Source organism: Rhinolophus hipposideros (genome assembly GCF_964194185.1).
Source record: "Rhinolophus hipposideros genome assembly, chromosome: 17".
In the NCBI taxonomy this organism is placed as follows: domain Eukaryota; kingdom Metazoa; phylum Chordata; class Mammalia; order Chiroptera; family Rhinolophidae; genus Rhinolophus; species Rhinolophus hipposideros.
Genome location: NC_138063.1, coordinates 50,179,633 through 50,200,792, shown reverse-complemented (window position 1 = coordinate 50,200,792; position 21,160 = coordinate 50,179,633). Strand labels below are relative to the sequence as shown.

The 21,160-nt window shown below is 37.2% G+C and overlaps 1 protein-coding gene across 8 annotated transcripts in view; it reads right to left on the bottom strand.

Moving 5' to 3' along the window:
- Positions 1–21,160, bottom strand: part of PTPRM (protein tyrosine phosphatase receptor type M) — an 824,073-nt gene that overhangs the window by 171,444 nt on the left and 631,469 nt on the right. For 4 of the 8 annotated variants that reach the window (XM_081079013.1, XM_081079015.1, XM_081079016.1 and 1 more), the window contains 4 exons: positions 15,913–16,064; positions 11,732–11,806; positions 11,478–11,504; positions 6,617–6,804 (listed from right to left, as the gene is read on the bottom strand). In XM_081079013.1, the coding sequence (XP_080935139.1) occupies positions 6,617–6,804; positions 11,478–11,504; positions 11,732–11,806; positions 15,913–16,064 (442 nt within the window). The remainder of the gene's footprint in view (positions 1–6,616; positions 6,805–11,477; positions 11,505–11,731; positions 11,807–15,912; positions 16,065–21,160) is intronic. The other 4 variants (XM_081079020.1, XM_081079014.1, XM_081079017.1 and 1 more) reach the window with 1 other exon arrangement.

The window sequence follows — 21,160 nt, the reverse complement described above, 5'->3', positions numbered from 1 at the left end:
AAGGCCAGGAAGTGCAGAGGGTCCCAAACAAGATGAACCCAAACAGGCCCACACCAAGACACATTATAATTAAAATGGCAAAGGTTAAAGGCAAAGAGGGAATTCTAAAAGCAGCAAGAGAAAGACAACTAGTTGGTTACAAGGGAGCTCCCATAAGACTATCAGCTGATTTCTCTACAGAAACTTTGCAGCCAAAAGGGAGTGACAGGAAATATTCAAAGTGATGGAAAAAAGGGCCTACAACCAAAACTACTCTACCCAACAAAGCTACCATTTAAAATTGAAGGAGAGATAAAGAGCTTCCCAGACAAGAAAAAGCCCAAGGAATTCATTACCACCAAGCCACTATTACAGGAAATATTAAAAGAACTTCTTTAAGAAGAAGAAGGGGGAAAACAAATAAACAAACAAAAGATCAAGAATATAAATAATACAACGGCAATAACTATGTACCTATCAATAACCACTTTAAATATAAACATAGCAAGTGCTCCAATCAAAAGACATAGGGTAGCTGAATGGATAAGAAAGCAAGACCCATGCATATACTGTCTGCAAGAGACCCACCTCAGATACAGATAGACTGATAGTAAGGGATGGAAAAAGTTATGCAAATAAAAATGAGAAAAATCTGGGGCAGCAATACTCATATTGGTCAAAATAGACTTTAAAACAAAGACTATTAACAAGAGACAAAGAAAGACATTATGTAATGATAAAGGGATCGATCCAACAAGAGCACAGAACCCTAGTAAACACCTATGCACCCAACATAGGAGCACCTAAATAGATAAAAAAGTATTATCAACATAAAGGCAGAGATCAACAGGAATACAATCATAGTAGAGACTTTAATACCCCACTGATAAGAATGGACAGATCTTCCAGACCTAAATCAACAAAGAAACAGCACAGCCTTAAATGATATACTAGACCAGATGGATTTAATTGATATATTTAGAGCATTTCACCCCAAAGCAGCAGAATATACATTCTTTTCAAGTGCACATGGAATATTTTCCAAGACAGATCATATATAGGGCACAAAACAAGTCTCAATAAATTTAAGAAGACTAAAATCAAGTGACTTCTCTGACCACAATGATATATAACTAGAAATCAATCACAAGAAAAAACTGAAAACTACACAAACATTTGGAGGCTAAATAACATGCTACTAAATAATGAATGAGTAACTAATGAGATCAAGGAATAATTCAAAAGATACCTTGAGACAAACAAAAATAAAAACACAATGACCCCAAATCTATGAGGTCCTTCAAAAGCAGTCCTACAGGGAAATTCACAGCAATGCAGTCCTACCTCGAGAAACAAGAGAAATCTCAAATAAATAGTCTAATATTACACCTAAGAGAACTGGAAAAAGAATAGCAAACAAAGCCCAAAGTGAGTACAAGGAAGGAAATAATAAAGATCAGAGAGGAAATAAACAAAATAGAGGCTAAAAAAAATCAATACAAAAGAGCAATGGAATCAAATGCTGTTTTTTTGAAAAGATAAACAAAACTGACAAATCTTTAATGAGATCCATCAAGAAAAAAAAAAAGAGAGGATCAAAATAAATAAAATCAGAAGGGAAAGAAAAGTGACAATGGATATAAAAAACATACAAAAAAATTAGGAAAAAACTATATGCCAACAAATTGGACAATCTGGAAAAAATGGATGAATTCCTGGAAGCATATAACCTTCTAAGGCTGAATCAAGAAAAAACAGAAAATCTGAACTTACTGATTCCTACCAATAAAACTGAATTGGTAATCAACAAGCTCCCAACAAACAAAAATCCTGGATGAGAGGACCTCACAGGTGAATTTTACCAAACAGTCAAAAAAGAACTAACACCTATTCTTCTCAAACTATTCCAAAAAATTCAAGAGCAAGGAAGGATCCTAAACTCATTTTACAATGACACCATTACCCTGATTACAAAACCAGACAAAGACATTACAACAAAAGAAAACTATAGGGAGATATCCGTAATGAACATAGATGTAAAAATCTTCAAGAAAATACAGCAAATCGAATTCAGCAATACATTAAAAAGATCATATACCAAGATCAAGTGGAATTCATTTCTGGTATTCGAGGTTGGTTGAATATCCACAAATCAAGTAATGTGATACACCATATAAACAAAATGAAAAATAAAAATCATATGATCATATCAATAGATGCAGGAAAAGTGACTGACATAATTGAACACCCATTTATGATAAAAACTCTCAGAAAAGTAGGAATAGAGGGACTATATCTCAACATAGTAAAGGCCACATATGACAATCCCTCAGCTAATATCATACTTAATGGGGAAAAGCTAAAAGCATTCTCCTTAAGATCAGGAACAAAACAAGGATTTCCACTTTCACCACTTTTATTAAACATAGTACTGGAAGGCCTAGCCACTGCAATCTGATAAGAAATAAAATGCACCCAAATTGGAAAGGAGGAAGTAAAACTGTCATTCCTTGCAGATGACATGGTATTATATAGAGAGAACCCCAAAGATTCCACCAAATAACTATTAGAACTGATAAATGAATTTAGTAAAGTAGTAGCATACAAAATTAATACTTAGAAATCGGTTACATTTTTATACACCAATAATAAACTATCAGAAAGAGAAATTAAGAAAACAATGCCATTTACAATTGCATATAAAAAATACATAGGAAAAAATTTAACCAAGGAAATAAAAGACTTCTACTCAGAAAATTATAAGACATTGATGAAAGAAATTAAAGAAGATATAAATAAATGGAAACATATACTATGCTTATGGATAGGAAGAATTAATATAGTTAAAATTTCCACACAACTCAAAGAAATCAGTAGGTTCAATGCAGTCCCTACCAATAAATGATTGGATAAAGAAGATGTGGTACATATATACAATGGAATATTACTTTGCCATAAGAAAAGTTGAAATATTGCCATTTGCGACAACATGGATGGATTCTGAGATTATCATGCTAAGCGAAACTGGTCAGACAGAAAAGTCAAGAAACATATGACTTCACTCATATGTGGGATATAAAACTGAAAGCAACAAATAAACAAGACAAACAAAGAAATAAACACTCATAGACCCAGACAACAGTTTAGTGGTTATCAGGGATTAATGGGGGAGGGGTGTGGTAGAAGAGGGATAAGGGGTTCAAAGACATGGTGATGGAAGAAATGACTCTGGTAGGTGAACACAGAATGCAATATGTAGATGATGTGTTATGGAAATGTACACTTGAAACCTACATCATTTTACTAACCAATGTCACCCCGATACATTTAATAAAAATTGAAAAAAAGAAAAAAGTACCAATGGCATTTTTCACAGAATTAGAACAAATAATCCTAAAATTTATATGGAACTGTAAAAGATCCCGAATACCCATGAAAATCCTGAGAAAGAAGAACAAAGCTGGAGGTATCATGCTACCTGATATCAAATTATACTACATGCCCATAGTAATCAAAACAGCACGGCATTGGCATTAAAAACAGACACATAGATCAATGGAATAGAATAGAGAACCCAGAAATAAATCCATGCCTATATCGTCATTTAATCTGTGACAAAGGAAGCAAGAATATACATTGGGGTAAAGACTGTCTAATCAATAAATGGTGCTGGGGAAACTGGACAGATACATGCAAAAAAAGAAACCTTCTTATGCCATATACAAGAAGAAACTGAAACTGAAGTAAAGACTTAGATATAAGACCTGAAACCATAAAACTCCTAGGAGAAATTATAGGAGGTAAATTCTCAGATGTTACCCTTAGTAATATTTTTACTGATCTATCTCCTTAGGCAAGGGAAACAAAAGAAGTATAAAAATGGGACTACATCAAACTAAAAAGATTTTTCACAGCAAAGGAAACCACCAACAAAATGAAAAGACATCTGACTGAATGGGAGAAGAAATTTGCCAATGATACTCTGATAAGAAGTTAATATCCAAAATTTATAAAAGTCTCATAGAACTCAGTACTCTCTCTCTCACACACACACACACACAAAGAAATAATCCAATTAAAAATGGGCACAGGACCTGAATAGACATTTCTCCAAAAAGGAAATACAGATGGCCAACAGACATAAGAAAAGATGCTCAACATCACTAATTCTCACACAGACGATGTGATGCTACAAACCACAATGAGGTATCATCTCACACCTGTCAGAATGGCCATCATCAATAAATCAACAAAAAAGTGTTGGCGAGGATGTGGAGAAAAGGGAACCCTCGTGCACTGTTGGTGGGATTGCAAATTGGTGCTGCCACTATGGAAGACACATGGGGGATCCTCAAAAAATTAAAAATAGAACTATCTTATCACCCACCAATTCCACTTCTGGGTATTTATGCCAAGAAATTCAAAGCACTAATTTGAAAAGATATATGCACTCCTATGTTCACTGCAGCGCTATTCACAATAGCCAAGATAGGAAAGCGACTTAAGTGCCCATCAATAGACAATTGGATAAAGAAAATGTGGTACATATATATAATAGAGTACTTTACTATGAAAAAGAATGAAATCTTACCATTGGCTGCAATATGGATGGACCTAAAGGGTACTATGGTAAGTGAAATAAGTCAGACTGAGGAAGACAAATATGATATGATCTCACTTATATGTGGAATCTAAAGAACAGAACAAATGAACAAACAAAACAAATACACTCCCAGATACAGAAAACAAACTGATAGTTGCCAGAAAGGAGGGGTGTTCGGGGGATGGGTGAGAAAGGTGAAGGGATTAGGAAAACACAAATTGGTAGTTACAAAATAGTCATGGGGATGTGAAATACAGTATGAGAAATATAGTCAATAATACTGTAAAAACTATGTAAAGTGTTTGACTTATCAGGGGGATCACTTCATAAATTATATAAATGTCTAACCACTCTGCTGTACACCTGAAACTAATATAAAATAATACTGAATGTCAAATGAAAAACAAGTTACAGGATGTAATGTACAGTACAGGAAATATAATCCATATTGTAATAGCTATGTACAATGTGAGATGGGAAGTAAACTTGTTGGAGTTATCACTTTGTGAGGTGTGTAAATGTCTAACCAGTATGCTGTTTTGTATACATGAAACTAATTAAAAAAGAGTCCAGAGACTGGAAACAGCAGAGGCTTGCTCTCTCTGTTGCTGGTATTAAAGAAGTAAGGTGCCATGAATTCTGCCAACCTCATCAGGGTGTTTGCAGGCAGAACCTTCCCTAGTCAAACCTCTAGCTAAGAACAAGGTTTTAGGTTTTGAGTCATATTTAGAAAGACTTTCCCTACTCTTAAGAGTATAAAAATTTTGCCCATGTCTTTTTCTAGAATTTTTGAACTTTCGTTTTTGTACATTTAAAAATCTCTGATCCATTTGGAATTTAATTTGGCTTAAGGTATGAGGTATGGATAATTTTATTTTCCAGATTACTACCCAGATGTCTTAATATTTCTTATTTAGCAGTCTAACTTATTCACTCCCAACCCTAGTCTGAGACCCTAATTTTTTTTTAAAGAATTCTCATATATTTGGATTATCTTTGAATATTTTGGTAGCATTATTTCTTGAATGTAATTTGGTACATTATTTCTTTGAACACTTTTCAGGGGCGTTATTTCCTAGAAGTCAGGAATTTCACATTATTTATCTTTGTATCTCCATCGCTTAGTCCATTGTTTAGATTGGGGTGTAGCAGACTCTTAGTAAAGGTTTATTGAATGCATGAAAAAAAGTACTCTCCTTCCATACAAGATGTTTTCCAACTGCGAGCTAGTCAGGTAGACAGATGATGAGAAACACATTCTAAGATTAAAAAAAACATATCTATATAATACTATTTTTTTCCTCTAAGCACTCTATCTTCATCAATGACTGTGTATTGATTTTAATAAGGTAAAAAGAGAAATCCACCCCCCCCGTCATTTGTACACTCAAATCATGGTGGACTTATTTGAATCAGACTTCTTCAAATCAATTCTATTCTTTTTTCAGTTCTTGAATAACTTTCCAATAGAACTAGTTAATGACAGAGGCTGTGAAAGGGGTGAGTCCTACATTTTATATAGGGTCAGAGGATATCGCCGCTCCTGGAAATGCCCCTGAAAACTGCCTGTACTAGATCCCAGGATGGCAAAATGCTCTCTGGGCAGGCGGGACAATAACAGCTGTCAAAGCCATGACACTAGCCAGTCACTCTAATCTCCAACACATGACATCACTGGTTGGTCTATAATTGTTTTAAGTAGACTACTCTAAAATTATTAGGATTTAACAGCATAGTTAATTACAGGAAAAGCCAACAAAGTGATCATGAATGGGGAAGAGAGCCTGGTATGCTTCCATATTCATGCAGAATAAGGAAAAAGGTGAAGGGGTCCTCTTTTTCACATGCAACATATATTAGTTTCCTGAATCTCATTGCCAGTTGTCAATGGATCCAAGGCTGAAATACACTGTCCCTTTCTGGCGGCCCTCATGGGGCCCCACTGGCCGGCTGAGTGAGTCGGGAGCACTGTTCCTGGCATCACGTGAGACCAGGAAGGCGGAGAAGGGGCCCTGGTGCAGAGCTCATGCTCACCTCGTATTCCTCCTTGAAACCGTAGCCCTCGGCACACTTCATCTGCGTGATGTGTTGAAGCAGGTCTGCCACTCGGATGGCAGGGTGGAGCTGCCCCGTCTGGTAGGGCACATCGGCCGGCTCCCGCTTCTTGTATGTGTGGGACTGCACCAAGCTGCTGGTGTCGCTAGCCATCGTGTGGGTTTCGTCTAGGAGAAGAAGGCATGGAATAGTGAGGGAGAACTAGCAGGCTATAGCAGAGTCACCGAGAATGCTAAGAAGCTGCTGCTGACATCCCCTGAACCTGTAGCTGCAATAATCCCTACGATGGCTCAGCAAAAAGAAAAGTTAAATGTTTAGAAATTTAAATGGGATTGGCAATACTGATAGGAATGAGGCAGACATTTTTTATATTCTAATTTTTTTTTTTAACAAAGCAGTCCAAACGATATATTGCTTTCACAAAGCTGGTTGATTAAGAACCCTTTAGCCTTTCGGTGCTAAAGTTTATGGAAGTTTCAGTCTGAAACTTCGTCAAAGCCTGGTGCAAAACCAGTCTTGTGTTGCTAACAATAATTAGTTACCTAGCTTGTATGATGAAGTAAATAAACTCTGTACAAATGTTCTGTGAGCAAATTAAAAGTGCACAAAATGGGTTGGCTTATAAAGCGAGCAATGAGGATATGAACTTGATGCATGAAATCTGAGAAAAGCGGAAAAAGAAAAGGGAACTTGGTTCGATGAGTCACTTTGCATGCTCCAGTATCAGAAAACTTGACAATACATTGTGGACCAACACATCACACATGGAATGTTCCACAAGAGCTAACATGCAGGCCAACACACAGCAGAACCAGCTGGCTTGTCAGGATCTACAGATGAGACACACACTCCCATTCCCTCCACACCTTTTCCATGGGGAGAATGGGGGAACTTACCATTTATTGGCACTTTTAAGAAGATACATATCACGAGAAAAGAGGAGGAGAAAAAGGAAACAGGGCATAAGCAATAGTACTGTGTGAATAATTACAGGTAGTTTTTACTTTGTGCTCTAGTTTTACAGTTTTCTATGCATAGGGAGTCAGAGGGCAAAGCCTCCATTCTCCCATCATGTTTGGATGGAGGTGTTTAAGTGCTCAATAACAAAAAGGAGGTTAAAATAGTATCATAATTGCTTTTCATCCCCCATGAACCAAGTAATGACTAAATAAGTATTTGACACATTTTCTCATTTGAAGTTCTTGAACAAGTCAACCAAATTGTGCTACAAAATTAATGTCAAAATTTGGTCAAATGCATAAAGAGGCTATATTTTAATGGAAGACTACTAGTAAATTAGATTAATGAACTGCAGAAATTGTAGCTATTAAAAATGTCTTATGCAGGAAAGTGCTATTAGATTAAGAGTTCCACGTTCTACAGGTTAACTCATTATAATGCTGAATCCCTTTAGCTATTTTATGATTAAGGATGTGTCTCATCAAAATATAATGCTAAAGTCACTTAAAATAAGGACATTAAATCAAAACTGATTTGAGGTAAAAAATAAATTAAAACATATAAGAAAGGATATGGTCAGTTTTTTTTTTTTTAATTAGCACATTGTTCATCTATAGGGAATTCAGCTGTGGAGTTTGTTTTTAAACTGAGAAGTTCAGCTTTGAAGGAAATGTAGTTTAAGGGCACTTGGTTAGCTGGGTCTGGTTTGAAAACCTCTCTTCTATCTGCATCGCAAAGCACCTGGGATGCATGGCATGAAAGGTGGTACACAAGTGTGTAGCTATGTTGCTGTTGCTGAAATGGCACCTGGATCACTACAAGGTGGCTAAAGACACAAAGACAAAATAAAAAAGGGTGGTAAGTTGATTTTATGATTCTTTTTTTCATTTGGAGTTGCTTTGAAATTTAGAAACTCGTAGGTTCCCATGTTTTTAGAATAGTCACAAAGAAACCAGGAAAGTTTCACATCAGATTTGCTTGCTGGAAACTGCCAAACTCATCCAGTGGGATACAGGATCCGTGTTAAGTACTGAATCCACTGAGCCTTTAGCTACTCCATCAGGAAGTTCTGTTCTCTATACTAAAATAAATGGAACATTAATTAGTTTCCTCCCTGTGCCTCTCTCGTTCCCTCAGTTTTGTACCTTATGGGATGATCATAATTAAATGTCCTCCATTGTGGCCTGACCTTCTAAACTTCCCCTAAAAGAATCACTTGGGCCTTTCTCCTGAATCCACAGGCACCCAGGCAGTGCTGTGATGCAGGGCCAGCCATTCTCGGAAGTTTTCACCAGGTAGAAGCTGCAACCAATGTCCCCATTGTATGTTATCATCTCCCACTGCCTGGTGACATCTTGGTCTCATTACTAGTATGGACGTGTCTCAAAGCATTGAAAGACCACAGAGACTATCTAAGAAAAGTACTATTACCCAGTGCTTAGATATCAAAGAGGGAATAGAAAGTTTCACGTGTGACATCCGTTACGAAATTGGGTCACCTAACCTAGTAAAATTCTTGCTTTCACCCAAATTAGCGATTGATCAGTTTCCTCTGGCTTCTTAAAAAAGAATTATTACTGATAAAACATATCATTCATCATTAATTTCCTATATTTGTTAAAAATTACTCACCAACATTTTTTTTAATTGAAAGTTATGCCTAAGAGGAAATCAGAAATAAAGCTTCTCGCTGATAGTCCCGATGGTTTTCTAAGAGCTGAAGATAAATTCTACTTATATTCTTCAATAAACCTTCTTGAATTTTCAACAAACCAGCTGAAAAATCTTGAATTGTAATGAAGGCTGTGTTTTTTTTTTTTTTTGGTGGGGGGGCGGATTCCATCCATCCATCCATCAATTTTTTCTTTTTTGCAAGAAAATAATATGAAGGCATACTAAAGCTCTACACATTAGGGCTGGGCACCTCAGCCTGCGAGAATAAAAGGTGAAGTATTTAATTATGTCAAGCTCCTAGTCACAGCAGACATTTCTTGTCTGAATGGAAATATGTTTTATACAGCTTAAGTTCTTTCTAGTTTCAAGTGATAACCTCACTAACCCTTACTATGAAATATACATATTCACATTTGTACCAGGTAATGTGGAAAGAACAGTTTCCAAACATCACCATTTGTTATGTTGTTATATATATGCCATATGCTACACCTGATATCAGTTATTTGTCTATCTGGCAGACTTATTTTTCACTATAGGCATCATTTTTGCTCCTTGAATTGTCTGCTCAAACGATTCTCTCTCGGTAAAGAAGCCTAACCAACTTTAAAAGATGTCATTAGTGTACATAATAACAAAGCAGTGACTTTAAAAAATGGTATTTGTTTAATAAGCTTATCTAAATCCTGCTGTGAAATCTGAACATTTTCTTCCCTCTGACAATACATGTCTTAGCCCTCCCCACTCACAGCTCCCCCAAGGTCAGAACATCTACTAAAGGAACTGCAGAATGAATGCCACAGCACACAAAGAAATCGCAAATCTTCGTCTATCAAAAGATTCTGCAAATGTCATCTGCATGCAGATTGCATTGTTCAGGTGCCCAGGATTAGGCTGTGCCCCTCCCTTATGGGAAGAGTGAAAATGCAGCTTTTTCCCCTTACTGTTGGTATTAAAAGGTGAGAGCTTTAGTGTGTTTTATTTGTTAGCCACCAAGATGATGCAAATTCAAAAATTCTGGTTTATGTCCATTCTTAAACTTCTGAGTTTTTCCTTAGGCAACAAATTCCTCAGGCAAAAACACCATCAGGAAAAAAATCTCCCTCTTTACAAAAATCATGACAACTTAGAGGAAAAGAGAAGCACAGGGGGAAAATTATGTTGCAAAGGTATAGACGCTTGTAAAGAGAATTAGGAGGCAGAAGTCACATAGCTGTGAGGGTGGAGCCCTCGCTATGATGAATTGTTATATACCTGGAAGTCATTTGTATTGGGCTCCTTGTTGGAAAGGTTAGTGGTAGAAGGAGAACACAGCCGTGATACACTCGGGTTATATATGCGTCTCAAATGCAATAGCAGCTCATGCTTGTTTGGTAATGCCATTTCACAGCCAGGTAATGCCATTTCTCCTCACCCTTCTTACACTGGACAAACGGGATTTTTCTTTTTTCTTTTTTTTTTTTTTTCTATAGCTCCCCGCTGGGAACGTTTCACGTTTTCAGTGCATTCTGCCCCACATTTTATTTCAAACATTTGATGTCATTTCTAGTGACATCTGATGCATAATATACCATTTGATTAGAAAGTGCCATCTTGTCATTTTGCTGTTGAGAACATCAGCTCCTTTGAAATTTCACTGTGTGACATACACTTTGGAATACTGGGGGTGCCCTGAGAGGTTCTGAGAAAGGGTAGGGGGCCAAAACTCTATTGTGATTATTTTCTGCCTAACATTGAGCATAATTAGAAAAATGCTGTTTTTGAAATTGAAGTTTTTAGTGCTTAGCAATAACTGAAAATAACAAGCTATTTTCACTTTTATGACTATCACATTGAACAGAATTCAGTACAGCTGAGTGATGACATACTGAGTGATGACATACTGCGTTTTACTCTGGGATCACACCTGACTTTAAATTCAGAACATAGGAAGGGAGATTACTGGAGCTGGGATTGTTCACTTGAACCTTTTGATATCATTTACAACATGCATGAGGCAAGCCCTTCTTATCAATGGTGACTGTTTGGAGAACATCTTTTTACTATCTATGCCCCACCCTACCACCCCAGGCCACCCACCACCCCCGTGGTGTCTTGCTTACAATCACTGCATCATACAGAATTAAAACTCCAGTCTCCTACAGAGTGGCCACTGACTTTCTAAATTACTCCTGCAATAAACTATGATAAAGGGAAATGTTCTCACCTAAAATTGCAGTTGGCACAAATGGGTCTGTCATACATCATAAGCGGGTCAATGCAGAGAAAGTAAAAAGAGAAAGAACAGTAAATGATTGATGAAAGGCCCCCCAATATCACCATAGAAAGCCACAGAAAGCATCGGGTTACAAGACATCAAACATATTAAGCTCCTAAAGCATTATGGACAGCAAAGTGAGAATTGATTGAATCTGATTGTTAGGGGTTATGAAAAGATGAAACAATGGAAAAATCTGTTACCTGGGTAATAGGAATTAGGCACCGATGTGCTCAGTGTATTTGTTTTCATTGTAAAGGATGATGGTGAAGACACAGCTGTAAATAAGAGAAAGGCTAGTCAGTGGTTGTAGAGAGGCAATATTTGAAAATATGGCACTCTGAAAATATGGCACTCACAGGGACACCATGCTGGTGTCGACTTGACTGAAGAAACATCAGAGGGCTGCTGAAGTCGATGTGGTATATGTTACAATTCTCCACAGTCTCTAAGGGAACTACTTGTATTTTAGGGAACAAGCACCCTTTTATCACTTAAAATATTTTATTACCCCACCAATGAAGAAAAACACCCAATAACCACAGCTGCCATTTTGAATGAGAAATTCATTAGCGTTCTAGCCTTCGCTTGTACATTCTAGTATCACACCAAATTGATTTTTCACAAGAGTATGTGAATGTGTCTCCACGTGATTTTTATAGTTTGGTAAATCCTCCCCTTCCTCAAATTTTGGATATTCAGAGAATTTTCCATGATGCTGTGACCCAGTTTACGAAAAATGAAGGTGATGCTTCATGTTTGCTATCCTTAAGGTGAGAGCTGCATGTCTACATATTGTCCCATTAGTCTTTCAATCCTTCTAAAAATGCTTACTTTTATTTGGAATATTCCTTAGAAACACTCAAGATTTAACTACTATACTTTTTATTCTTCCCTTATTTTTTTTATATATTTTTCTTTTATTTACATGTTTTTTATTTTTCAATTTTATTTTTCAATAACAGTTGATATATATTGTATTAGTTTTAGGTGTACAACATAGTGATTAGATATTTACATAAGTTATGAAGTGATCACCCCATTAATCTAGCACCCATGTGACATGATATATACTTATTACAGTATTATACCTTAAGCTGTACTTTACACCCTGATGACTATTTTGTAACTACCAACTTGTACCACGTATTTTTTCTATAAACTTAATTTTTTAGAAGTTTTTTATTTATGGAAAAATTGCTAAGATAGTATAGGGAGTTCCCATATATTCCACATCCAGATTTCCTTATTATCAACATGTTACATTAATACAGTATATTTCTTACAATTAATGAACCAAATTAACTAAAGTCCATGATTCATTCAAATTTCCTTAGTTTTTACTTAATGTCTTTTTTTTTTGTTGCTTTAAAGTCAATCCCATCCAATTTATCTGATTCTACTGAAAGTGGGTATTTCCTATTTCCAAAGTCTTAATTGATTAGTGCTTTAAAAACACTTTAATTTCATTAAAGTGTAAGGATAAATGATTTGAATGTGCTCAAGTGGGTTAAAAGTAAGTCTAAATCTTAACTCATCTGATGTAGGTATATGATTTATTAGATGCTGAGTTCCTGACCCAATTACATCATTGTATTATGGAAACCACTACCAAATCCCTATAGATACTATATTTTATCTTTATTCTGATGACATGTTAATATATTTTAGCTCTCCAAGAGAAGTTCCTTTAGGACAGTGTTTTACCTGTGTTTATATTTCTAAAGTGTAGAATTAGTAAATAACAGAACAAGAACCAGAACCCAGGCTGCCTGTCATTTATGAGATATTTTTCTAAAACACAGAAGTATCACATTTATAATGCATGTTTATGGTAAGCTGCCAGGAACAAAAGAGAGCAATTGATGAAAATAAAAACAAAAAACCCAAGTACCTATAAAATATGCTGGAGTCAGCAAGAATAATGTCGATTACCTGCAGACATTTTTATGCGCTTGGTAAAAACGTGCAAAGCAGATACAAAATAACTATGTTTATTTTCACCTTTAAAAAATATTTTAAATACTCTGTCTTTTTAGTTTAATAAAAATCAAACCAATTCCCACTATATATATATCTATTTTCCCCCTTTTATGTACAACTCCCATTTGCTTTGGTGGACAGAGTATCCCCCACTCTCATAAACGTACTGGTGCTTATTTTTAAAATCTCATGTCTCATTGTCTAATTTCTAAAAGCTACTCTCCTCCCAACTGCTAGCACTTTCTCCCAACCCTAAGAGATCTCAAACATTCCCAGACTTGTAAGAGGTTGGGGTTGGAAGCCCAGTGGGCTAATGAACACTTTTCTTCCCTCAGTAAGTGCTCTCTTATTTTAAAGGCAGTAAGAGACCATTGTGATAAAATTTACCACTGGGGTCTGTCCTCATGGATGAAATTTGATGAGACTTACTCATTGTTCAAAGAGTGGGAGGAAAATGGAATGTCTATTGATGTTTCTTCTGTTGGTTTTATTGATGGGAGGCACAAAATAATGCCTAATGGCAGATGAGCCATGGAAGCTCTTGCCAGTTTCTGCAATAGTCCTCTTTGCATGAGCATTTTTGGATTTCCACAGATGCATTCACTTTTTAAAAAGTAGCTGCCAAGTTAAATTTCCTGTTACAGAGGAAAACATCCCCTGTTGTTGAAAATTCAAAAGCCCAGAGATGGCTAATATAAGTCTCTGCTCTTTGAGCAGGCAATTCCAAGGAAATTTATTCGTGAGGAATTTCACCATGAAATAGAAAACTTGGAGCATTAATGGGTTACCCCGCAAAGTGAGAACATATATCTGTGTGGTCCCTTTCATACTGACATTCAAGAAACAACTGCAACTACAAAAATTCTAACCTTGTCTGTGGTCGTCGGAAGGACTTCTCCCATCTCAGCCCATAACAAATGCATCATAAGTTGCTTTATTCTGGCAGTTAAGTGATTATATATATATATATATATATGTATATATACACATACATATATATATAAATTTAAACATATATAAATACACATATATACACATCTATATAAATTTTTAATGAAAAATTTGCTACAAAAAGGCAGAGAAAATTCCATGAAAAAGTAGGATGTAGTTTGTGGTGTACTAAAGAACCACAGATTCTATCACCTATATTGAAAATGACAGGAAAGGGCAAAGCACAATGACCAAGGCTGAGGGGTGCTGCGCTGCCCACTGGGGTCAAAGCTGCGTCTCCTGAACTCCCGCTCCACCGGGCTAGTAGTGCATGTAGAATAAATAAATATAGCACCTCTACGTTGGAACAGGTAGACAACTGCAGCCACCACAAACAGAAAGAAGTAGGCTACTGAACTCTCCGAAGGCTGAATGCAGGAGAAAGACACGGCCTGGAGAAGGCATGTGCGGTGACCAGGTGGTGACTGGAGAGAGGAGGAGTGGATGGCAGAGCCATGAATCAGAAGAGGCCAAATGGGCGTCAGGACACGCGCACACGCTGTCCACACTGGTATCAGTCCTCTCCCCGCAGAGGGAGCCAATTCCTGTGCTTCTCAGTCAGGAGGGCCTCAGCACGTATGCATTTTTATTAGTAACGGTGATTGCTGCACTTTTATTCCATCCCCATGCTGCCCAGCGTCCTGATTGTGCAGCCAGGGTCTGTGGCACGGATTTTACACAGTAAAGAAACCTCTGACCTTAAACCCAACAGGGTCGAGAGCCACAGTCAGGCATACATCATGGAATTTACTTCTGGTCTCCGAGAAGATCACCAGGGCACCCCTGCTCTTTTTGTATTTCATATAATCAATGTAATTGTTACTTTGTAAAATCATGCTTTGTACCTGGCTCACAGGTGGTAGTATGAGAAGGTATCAGCTGAGCGGTTTACCCACCTGGTGTGAAATGTAACACATGTGAAGTGGAAATACAGTTTAACGTATTAATTGCCAGTGATAGCCCTATAATAAAGGCAGAACCTGTCAGCTAAACAAATAAACAATGAACTTGCTACTGCCATTTCGTGAACAGTTTTATAACAGGTTTCCCTTGTGTAATTCCACACCTGGCTAGATTACAAATAGGATCTAAACAACAAAAAGGATGATGAGAAGCGGTGCCTTCCTCTTGGAGAGGAGAGAAGCCGTTGTCTCATTATTCTCTAAGTCTTTACAGAAACGTAATGGTGGCTTCCTATGTTCTCTGATCTGGCTCTGTCACCTTTACACTGTATCTCACCTAAGCAACCTGCGGCCCAGAGACGTTGCCAGGACCATTTAAAGGAACTAGAAAAACCAATAAGGCATAAGAATTATTTAGAAACCTTTTTCGTGTTTTAATCCCCCAGTACCATCTGGAATTCTGGAAGACCCCTGAGATGCAGTAGAAGCCAAGAAACGCGCGCACTTACATCTCCCGTTCAGGTTGTGCGTGTCCATGAATGAGAAGGCCTCATCGCAGTTGGTGCCTTGTTCCGCATAGCTCTTGTCCATCGAGTTTACCATCACAGTCATCTCTTGCCGTGTGTTGCTCATTGTCTCCTTCCGCTTCTTGGCTAGTTTCCTGAGAACAGAGTTCATTATATATAGACATGCATGTGAAGAGAAAATGGGCGCTGACATGTGTAATGACAAAGAATCAGGGAAACTTCTACTGAATTAATCGTTTTCATCCATTATTGTGCCTTCTAAAGTAGACATCAGGTTCTCTGCCAGCTGCAGAGACAGAGATGAAAAACATCCACTGCCCTTCACATAAATCCACAGTGATGTCAGGAAAATGTACAACCTAATACATTAGTTTCTGTTCTTCCTACTATACACTAAATTAAAATGGCCAATGACCCTTTTAATTTAGTTCAACAAAATCACGATCTATTTACTGATATGCTTCTAGTTAGTAACCTTTCACTAAATTATTTTCTACACTGCAATATTCAGTGTCAAAAAATAGATCCCCCTAGTAAATATTTACCAAACGAAACTAACAATCTAAGGATGACTCTAAGAGGCCTATGGTAAAATTAAAGAACAAAGCTAGGTGAGGAGTGAAGAAAGTATAATTGGGGTGTGTGCCTACATGAAGCAGGCTGGACACAGAGGCCACACAGGAGAGAGGAGCTCTGGCTTCAGGAGTATTGGAGGGGCATATCCCAAATTCTCAGATGGCTGTGACACTGGACCAAATCCCAGGTGAAGCGATGTTAGTTCCTCATTGAGGTTTGTCAACAGAGCAGAAGGTGAAAAAACTCAAGTTGCTGCTTTCCCTGGAAAGTGTAACAGAGAAGTGTCCTTGTTCTCTCCCTCAGTGGAAGATGATGCGAAAGGCTGAGGAAGGCAGAGAGATTTCCAGTTCTTTGGGAGATACAGTTTAACACTGGCCTCCACGTCCTTTTCACTGACCACTCATACTGAAAAGCTCATACGCTAAAGTTAAAGCTACCTGGGCAAAAGCCATAAACCTAAGGGAAACTGAGAAACAAACAGTTCAAACACATTTTCTAGCTCTTACTACCTGAGGTTGTTTTATGAACCCAAGACAGACTAGAATAGAATTAGAGATGCTTCAGGAGAAGGTATAAAGTGAAGAGGTTTAAGAAGACTGTGGCACCATAATACCAAAAACATTATGTCCTAAAATAGTCTAATTCTGCCTAAGCACCTAGCAACATTTACCAAAGAAAATGGCAGCTATTTCTAGTAAATCATCTTGACTCTGATTGACCTAGGACACAGCCGAATTTAAAATAAGCCACATAATCAAAATCGCCCCCATATTAGGTGATTGCTAATGCAATGTAAGGCATTAACAACACTAGACCATATGGATAATCTTTATTATCATTTCCAAATGCCACATAATCCAAATGCTTTCTTGCCTGTAGTTATAATAATCTTTTAATGTCATACTTTGAAGGCAGAAGTTTTCATGAATAAGTTGCCCTTTTTATTGTTGGAGAAAAGATACACTTTTTTTTTAACAGAAAAAATAAAAATCATTTTCTATGACAGTGTTAATGTTGTAAAGATTTTGAAAAGTGAGCCCGAGTGGCTCTGGGCGCTGGTGTTCCTTTCTCTCCAGCACGCAGACCACGATCATCTTCTCCAGAGCCGCTTGTTTTCTAACCCACATGCTAGTCTGAGAGGCAGAGGCTGCACCTGGACGTTCTCAGCAGGTGTGCTGAATTAGAGCCGGCTTCAGGCGCAAGCTCCACAGCTGTGGTTACAATAATACATTTTCTTTCCACTTCTGAATCTTCCAAGTCATTGGAAAAGCATTCTAAGGCCAGGTCTCCCCAGGAACACCGAAGTAAAGAACTGAGATAATTAACTCTATAATTCAGGCCAAAGATCCCCATTTTGCTGGAATTTCTTTGATTTGCTTTCGACTGATTTATGCTGATAACAGCCTCAATATTTTCTTTTGTTCTGCTATGAAGAAAGGCATAGTCAAGTTCATCAGACTGCTCTCTTTGTCATTTCTTGCTTGTATTCTTCTAATCCTTACAGGTTAGGAAATGACAGTGAATGTGCTTTTGGTGTTGTTGTTGTTGGGAGATGGTGGGAGATGAAGGGATGTGTGCACCAATAAAAGCCAAGCTTGTACTGGAAAACCTCTTTTCCTTTCTAATTCTCCAAATGTGTGAACTAATTTAAGTGATGTCATGCTACATACTTCATTGGTGATCTCCAAGCACAAAAGAAGCCCCTTCAGGACTCATGAGAGCCTATTTAAATCAAACGGTGGTCCTGACAGAGAGCCACAGCTTTAAGCTCATGTCCATTAATCACAACTTATCAGAGGGTTCATGAATCCTCTCCAAAGGTCAGCTCACAATGTTCTCAGCAAGTCTTCCTGCATTAAACTTACCTTCTCACCACATTTTTATTTGCATCAGACATCACAAACAAAAATCTCACTGGGGCCAGGCAGGTCATGTAAATGAGTGAAATAGGTATAAGACAATAAGGAGCGGTAGAGACTAGAAAAAAGGAATGGGGAAACAGCCACTCATCTCCAACAGACGGAAGCCTCATGGAGGTTTCAGACACTATAAATTTCAGGAGAAACCAAAAATCAAAATTTATGTGAATTCTTTTAATGTTTAAGTGTTGTCATATAATTCAAATTAAAAAAAATACTATGTGGCCCAAATAAAGCACCTTTGTGGGCACTTCCGGTCTCCATTAATGACAGCACTTAGAAACTTGTATAGGAATGGAAGGGAATGGAAACTAACATACAGTGCACAACTACTATATGGCAGTACTCTACAAGTGTTATCTCATTTAATCCTAGTAACCTTGAAAGAGGAGTTCTTACTTTCTGTTTTACAGATGAAGGAACTGAGTGTCAGAGAAGTTAGGTAACTTGTCAAAATGGTGGAGCTGAGATTGCACCTCAGATCTCTCTGTCCCCAAAGGTATTTCTAGAACAATGTGCTATCTTTAGTAAAGTAATTAATTTACATTTCCTGGCAAGTTACATTACAAAGATTACCAAATTGCTTTCAAGTATAAATACTCGTATGGCCCCATAACTAAATATTAGGCTTTGAAAAGGTAGGATTAATTTACTAGCACCTAGCCAATGCTTTACACAAAACAGGTGGCATACAATATGCTTATTAATGAATTAATCTTTGTTATCCCAAAGCATTAATAAGGAGAGTTTTTCTATAATCTACTTATCAAAAGTACCTTGTCTGGTTATCGAGATATTGAGTTGTTGCTTGGAGTTTTCGCTTGTTATTATACACAGCTAAATGCTATCGTCCATAATTACAGATAGCTAAGGAAGCTGGGATTTGGAACGGAGGCTTGGGAATGACTGGATAAATAAGAGTTTTCTCTTTCTCTTTTGCTCTGTTTCTCTTATGGGCTTTGTGTTTCAGATCTGTATTATCATTTTTTTTTTTCCAAGTGAAAACTTTGAAAACTGTCAGAAAAATTTTGTGAACTTAGTAAGTGTTTTGTGCAGAGGAATTCATAAGGTGGAAGTAATTTTCTTTGCAGTCTTATCTAAAGACACAAGTAAATTTATTTTCCATTTTGATTTTTAACAAATGGTTTGCCTGAAATATTTTAATTACAAATTTCCAAACTTGGACTGCATAAATCTGACAGGCCCTAGTAATAAAAAAAATAAAATAAAAGTTCCTATAGACATCTAAAAATGGATCATAAAAAATCAGAGGGAAGACTTCTGGTTTATAGTCCAGCATGTAAGAAGCTTGGAAGTCATCACCCTGTCCTAACAACAAGTGAAAAGCTGGACAAACTGAAAATCAACAACTCTTCTTAGATTCATCAGATAATTGAGGTCATAGGACAAACCGCTACCCCCAAAATAACAGAAACAAACAGGTGGATACAGAGAATCACAACTCACCAGAGCAGAAATCCATGAGAAGAAACCCCTGTGAGAACCAGCAATGGGGTAGGGAAACTTAAACTGTAATTGATGAGTTACTGGAGGCTCAAAGTGGACAAGCCTGAGACTTACAAACTCCAGGGGTGTCCAGGCTGAGGGGGACCTCCACACTTTTGTTAGTTTTACCTCCAGAAGCTCTACCAGATCCTCACAGTAAAGGCTGAAGAAAAAAATCCACGAGGGCTTCTGGCAGAAGGAAGGGGAAAGTAGCTATTTTGAAACATACTCAGAGAATTCTATGCTTTTTAAATGGGCTTGCCCTCAAGAAAAACTTTTTACTAGAGCCTAACTTGCTGTGGTTTCATCAGAGACTAACTAATATGGGGGCAGGAAAATACCCAGCTCCAGGTCCCTCCAGCCATTCTGTTCCATCCAAGAGGGGCCACTGGGAAGCACTTATGAAGGTCATAGTCCAGAGACTCAAGTTCACTAAATGACTGAGAGCTCATCGTAGGAATAGAATGCCTTCCCCTCCTCTGACACTTTACTATATCACATTATTAAAGCCCTAGTTACAGTAGTTTCGTTTACTCAGTACATCAATTCTGACTTTCAGTGAAAAATTACAAGGCACACTAAAAGGCAAAAAACACAATTTGAAGAGACAAAGCAAGCACTGGAATCAGACTTAGATATGGTAAGGATGTTGGAATTATCAGACTGAAAATTTAAAATTACTATGATTAATTTGCTAAGGGCTCTAGTGAGAAAAGTAGACAACATGCAAGAACAGATAAATAACATAAATAGAGAGATGGTAATTCTAAGAATGAATCAGAAAAAAATGCTAGAGAAAAATTAGATAAAAAGCTAAGAGAAAAATTAGATAAAATGCCACAACAAAAAAATGAAGAATTCCTTTGATGGGCTCATTAGTAAAGAGGACACGGCTGAGGAAAGAATCTCTGAACTTGAGGATGTGACAACAGAAACTTCCAAAACTAAAAAGCAAAGGGAAAAAAAAAGACTAATAAACAAGAGAAGAGATGATCCAAAACTGTGAGACAACTACCAAAGGCGTAGCATACATGCAGTAAAAAAGGGAGAAGAAAGGAATAGAAGCAATATTTGAAACAACAATGACTGAAATTTTCCCCAAATTAAACTCAGACACCAAAACACAGATCCAAGAAGCTTAGAAAACACTAAGAAGGAAAACCCAAAAAATCTAAAGGCATACCATATTCTAACTTCAGAAAGACAAAGATAAAGAAAAACTCTTGAAA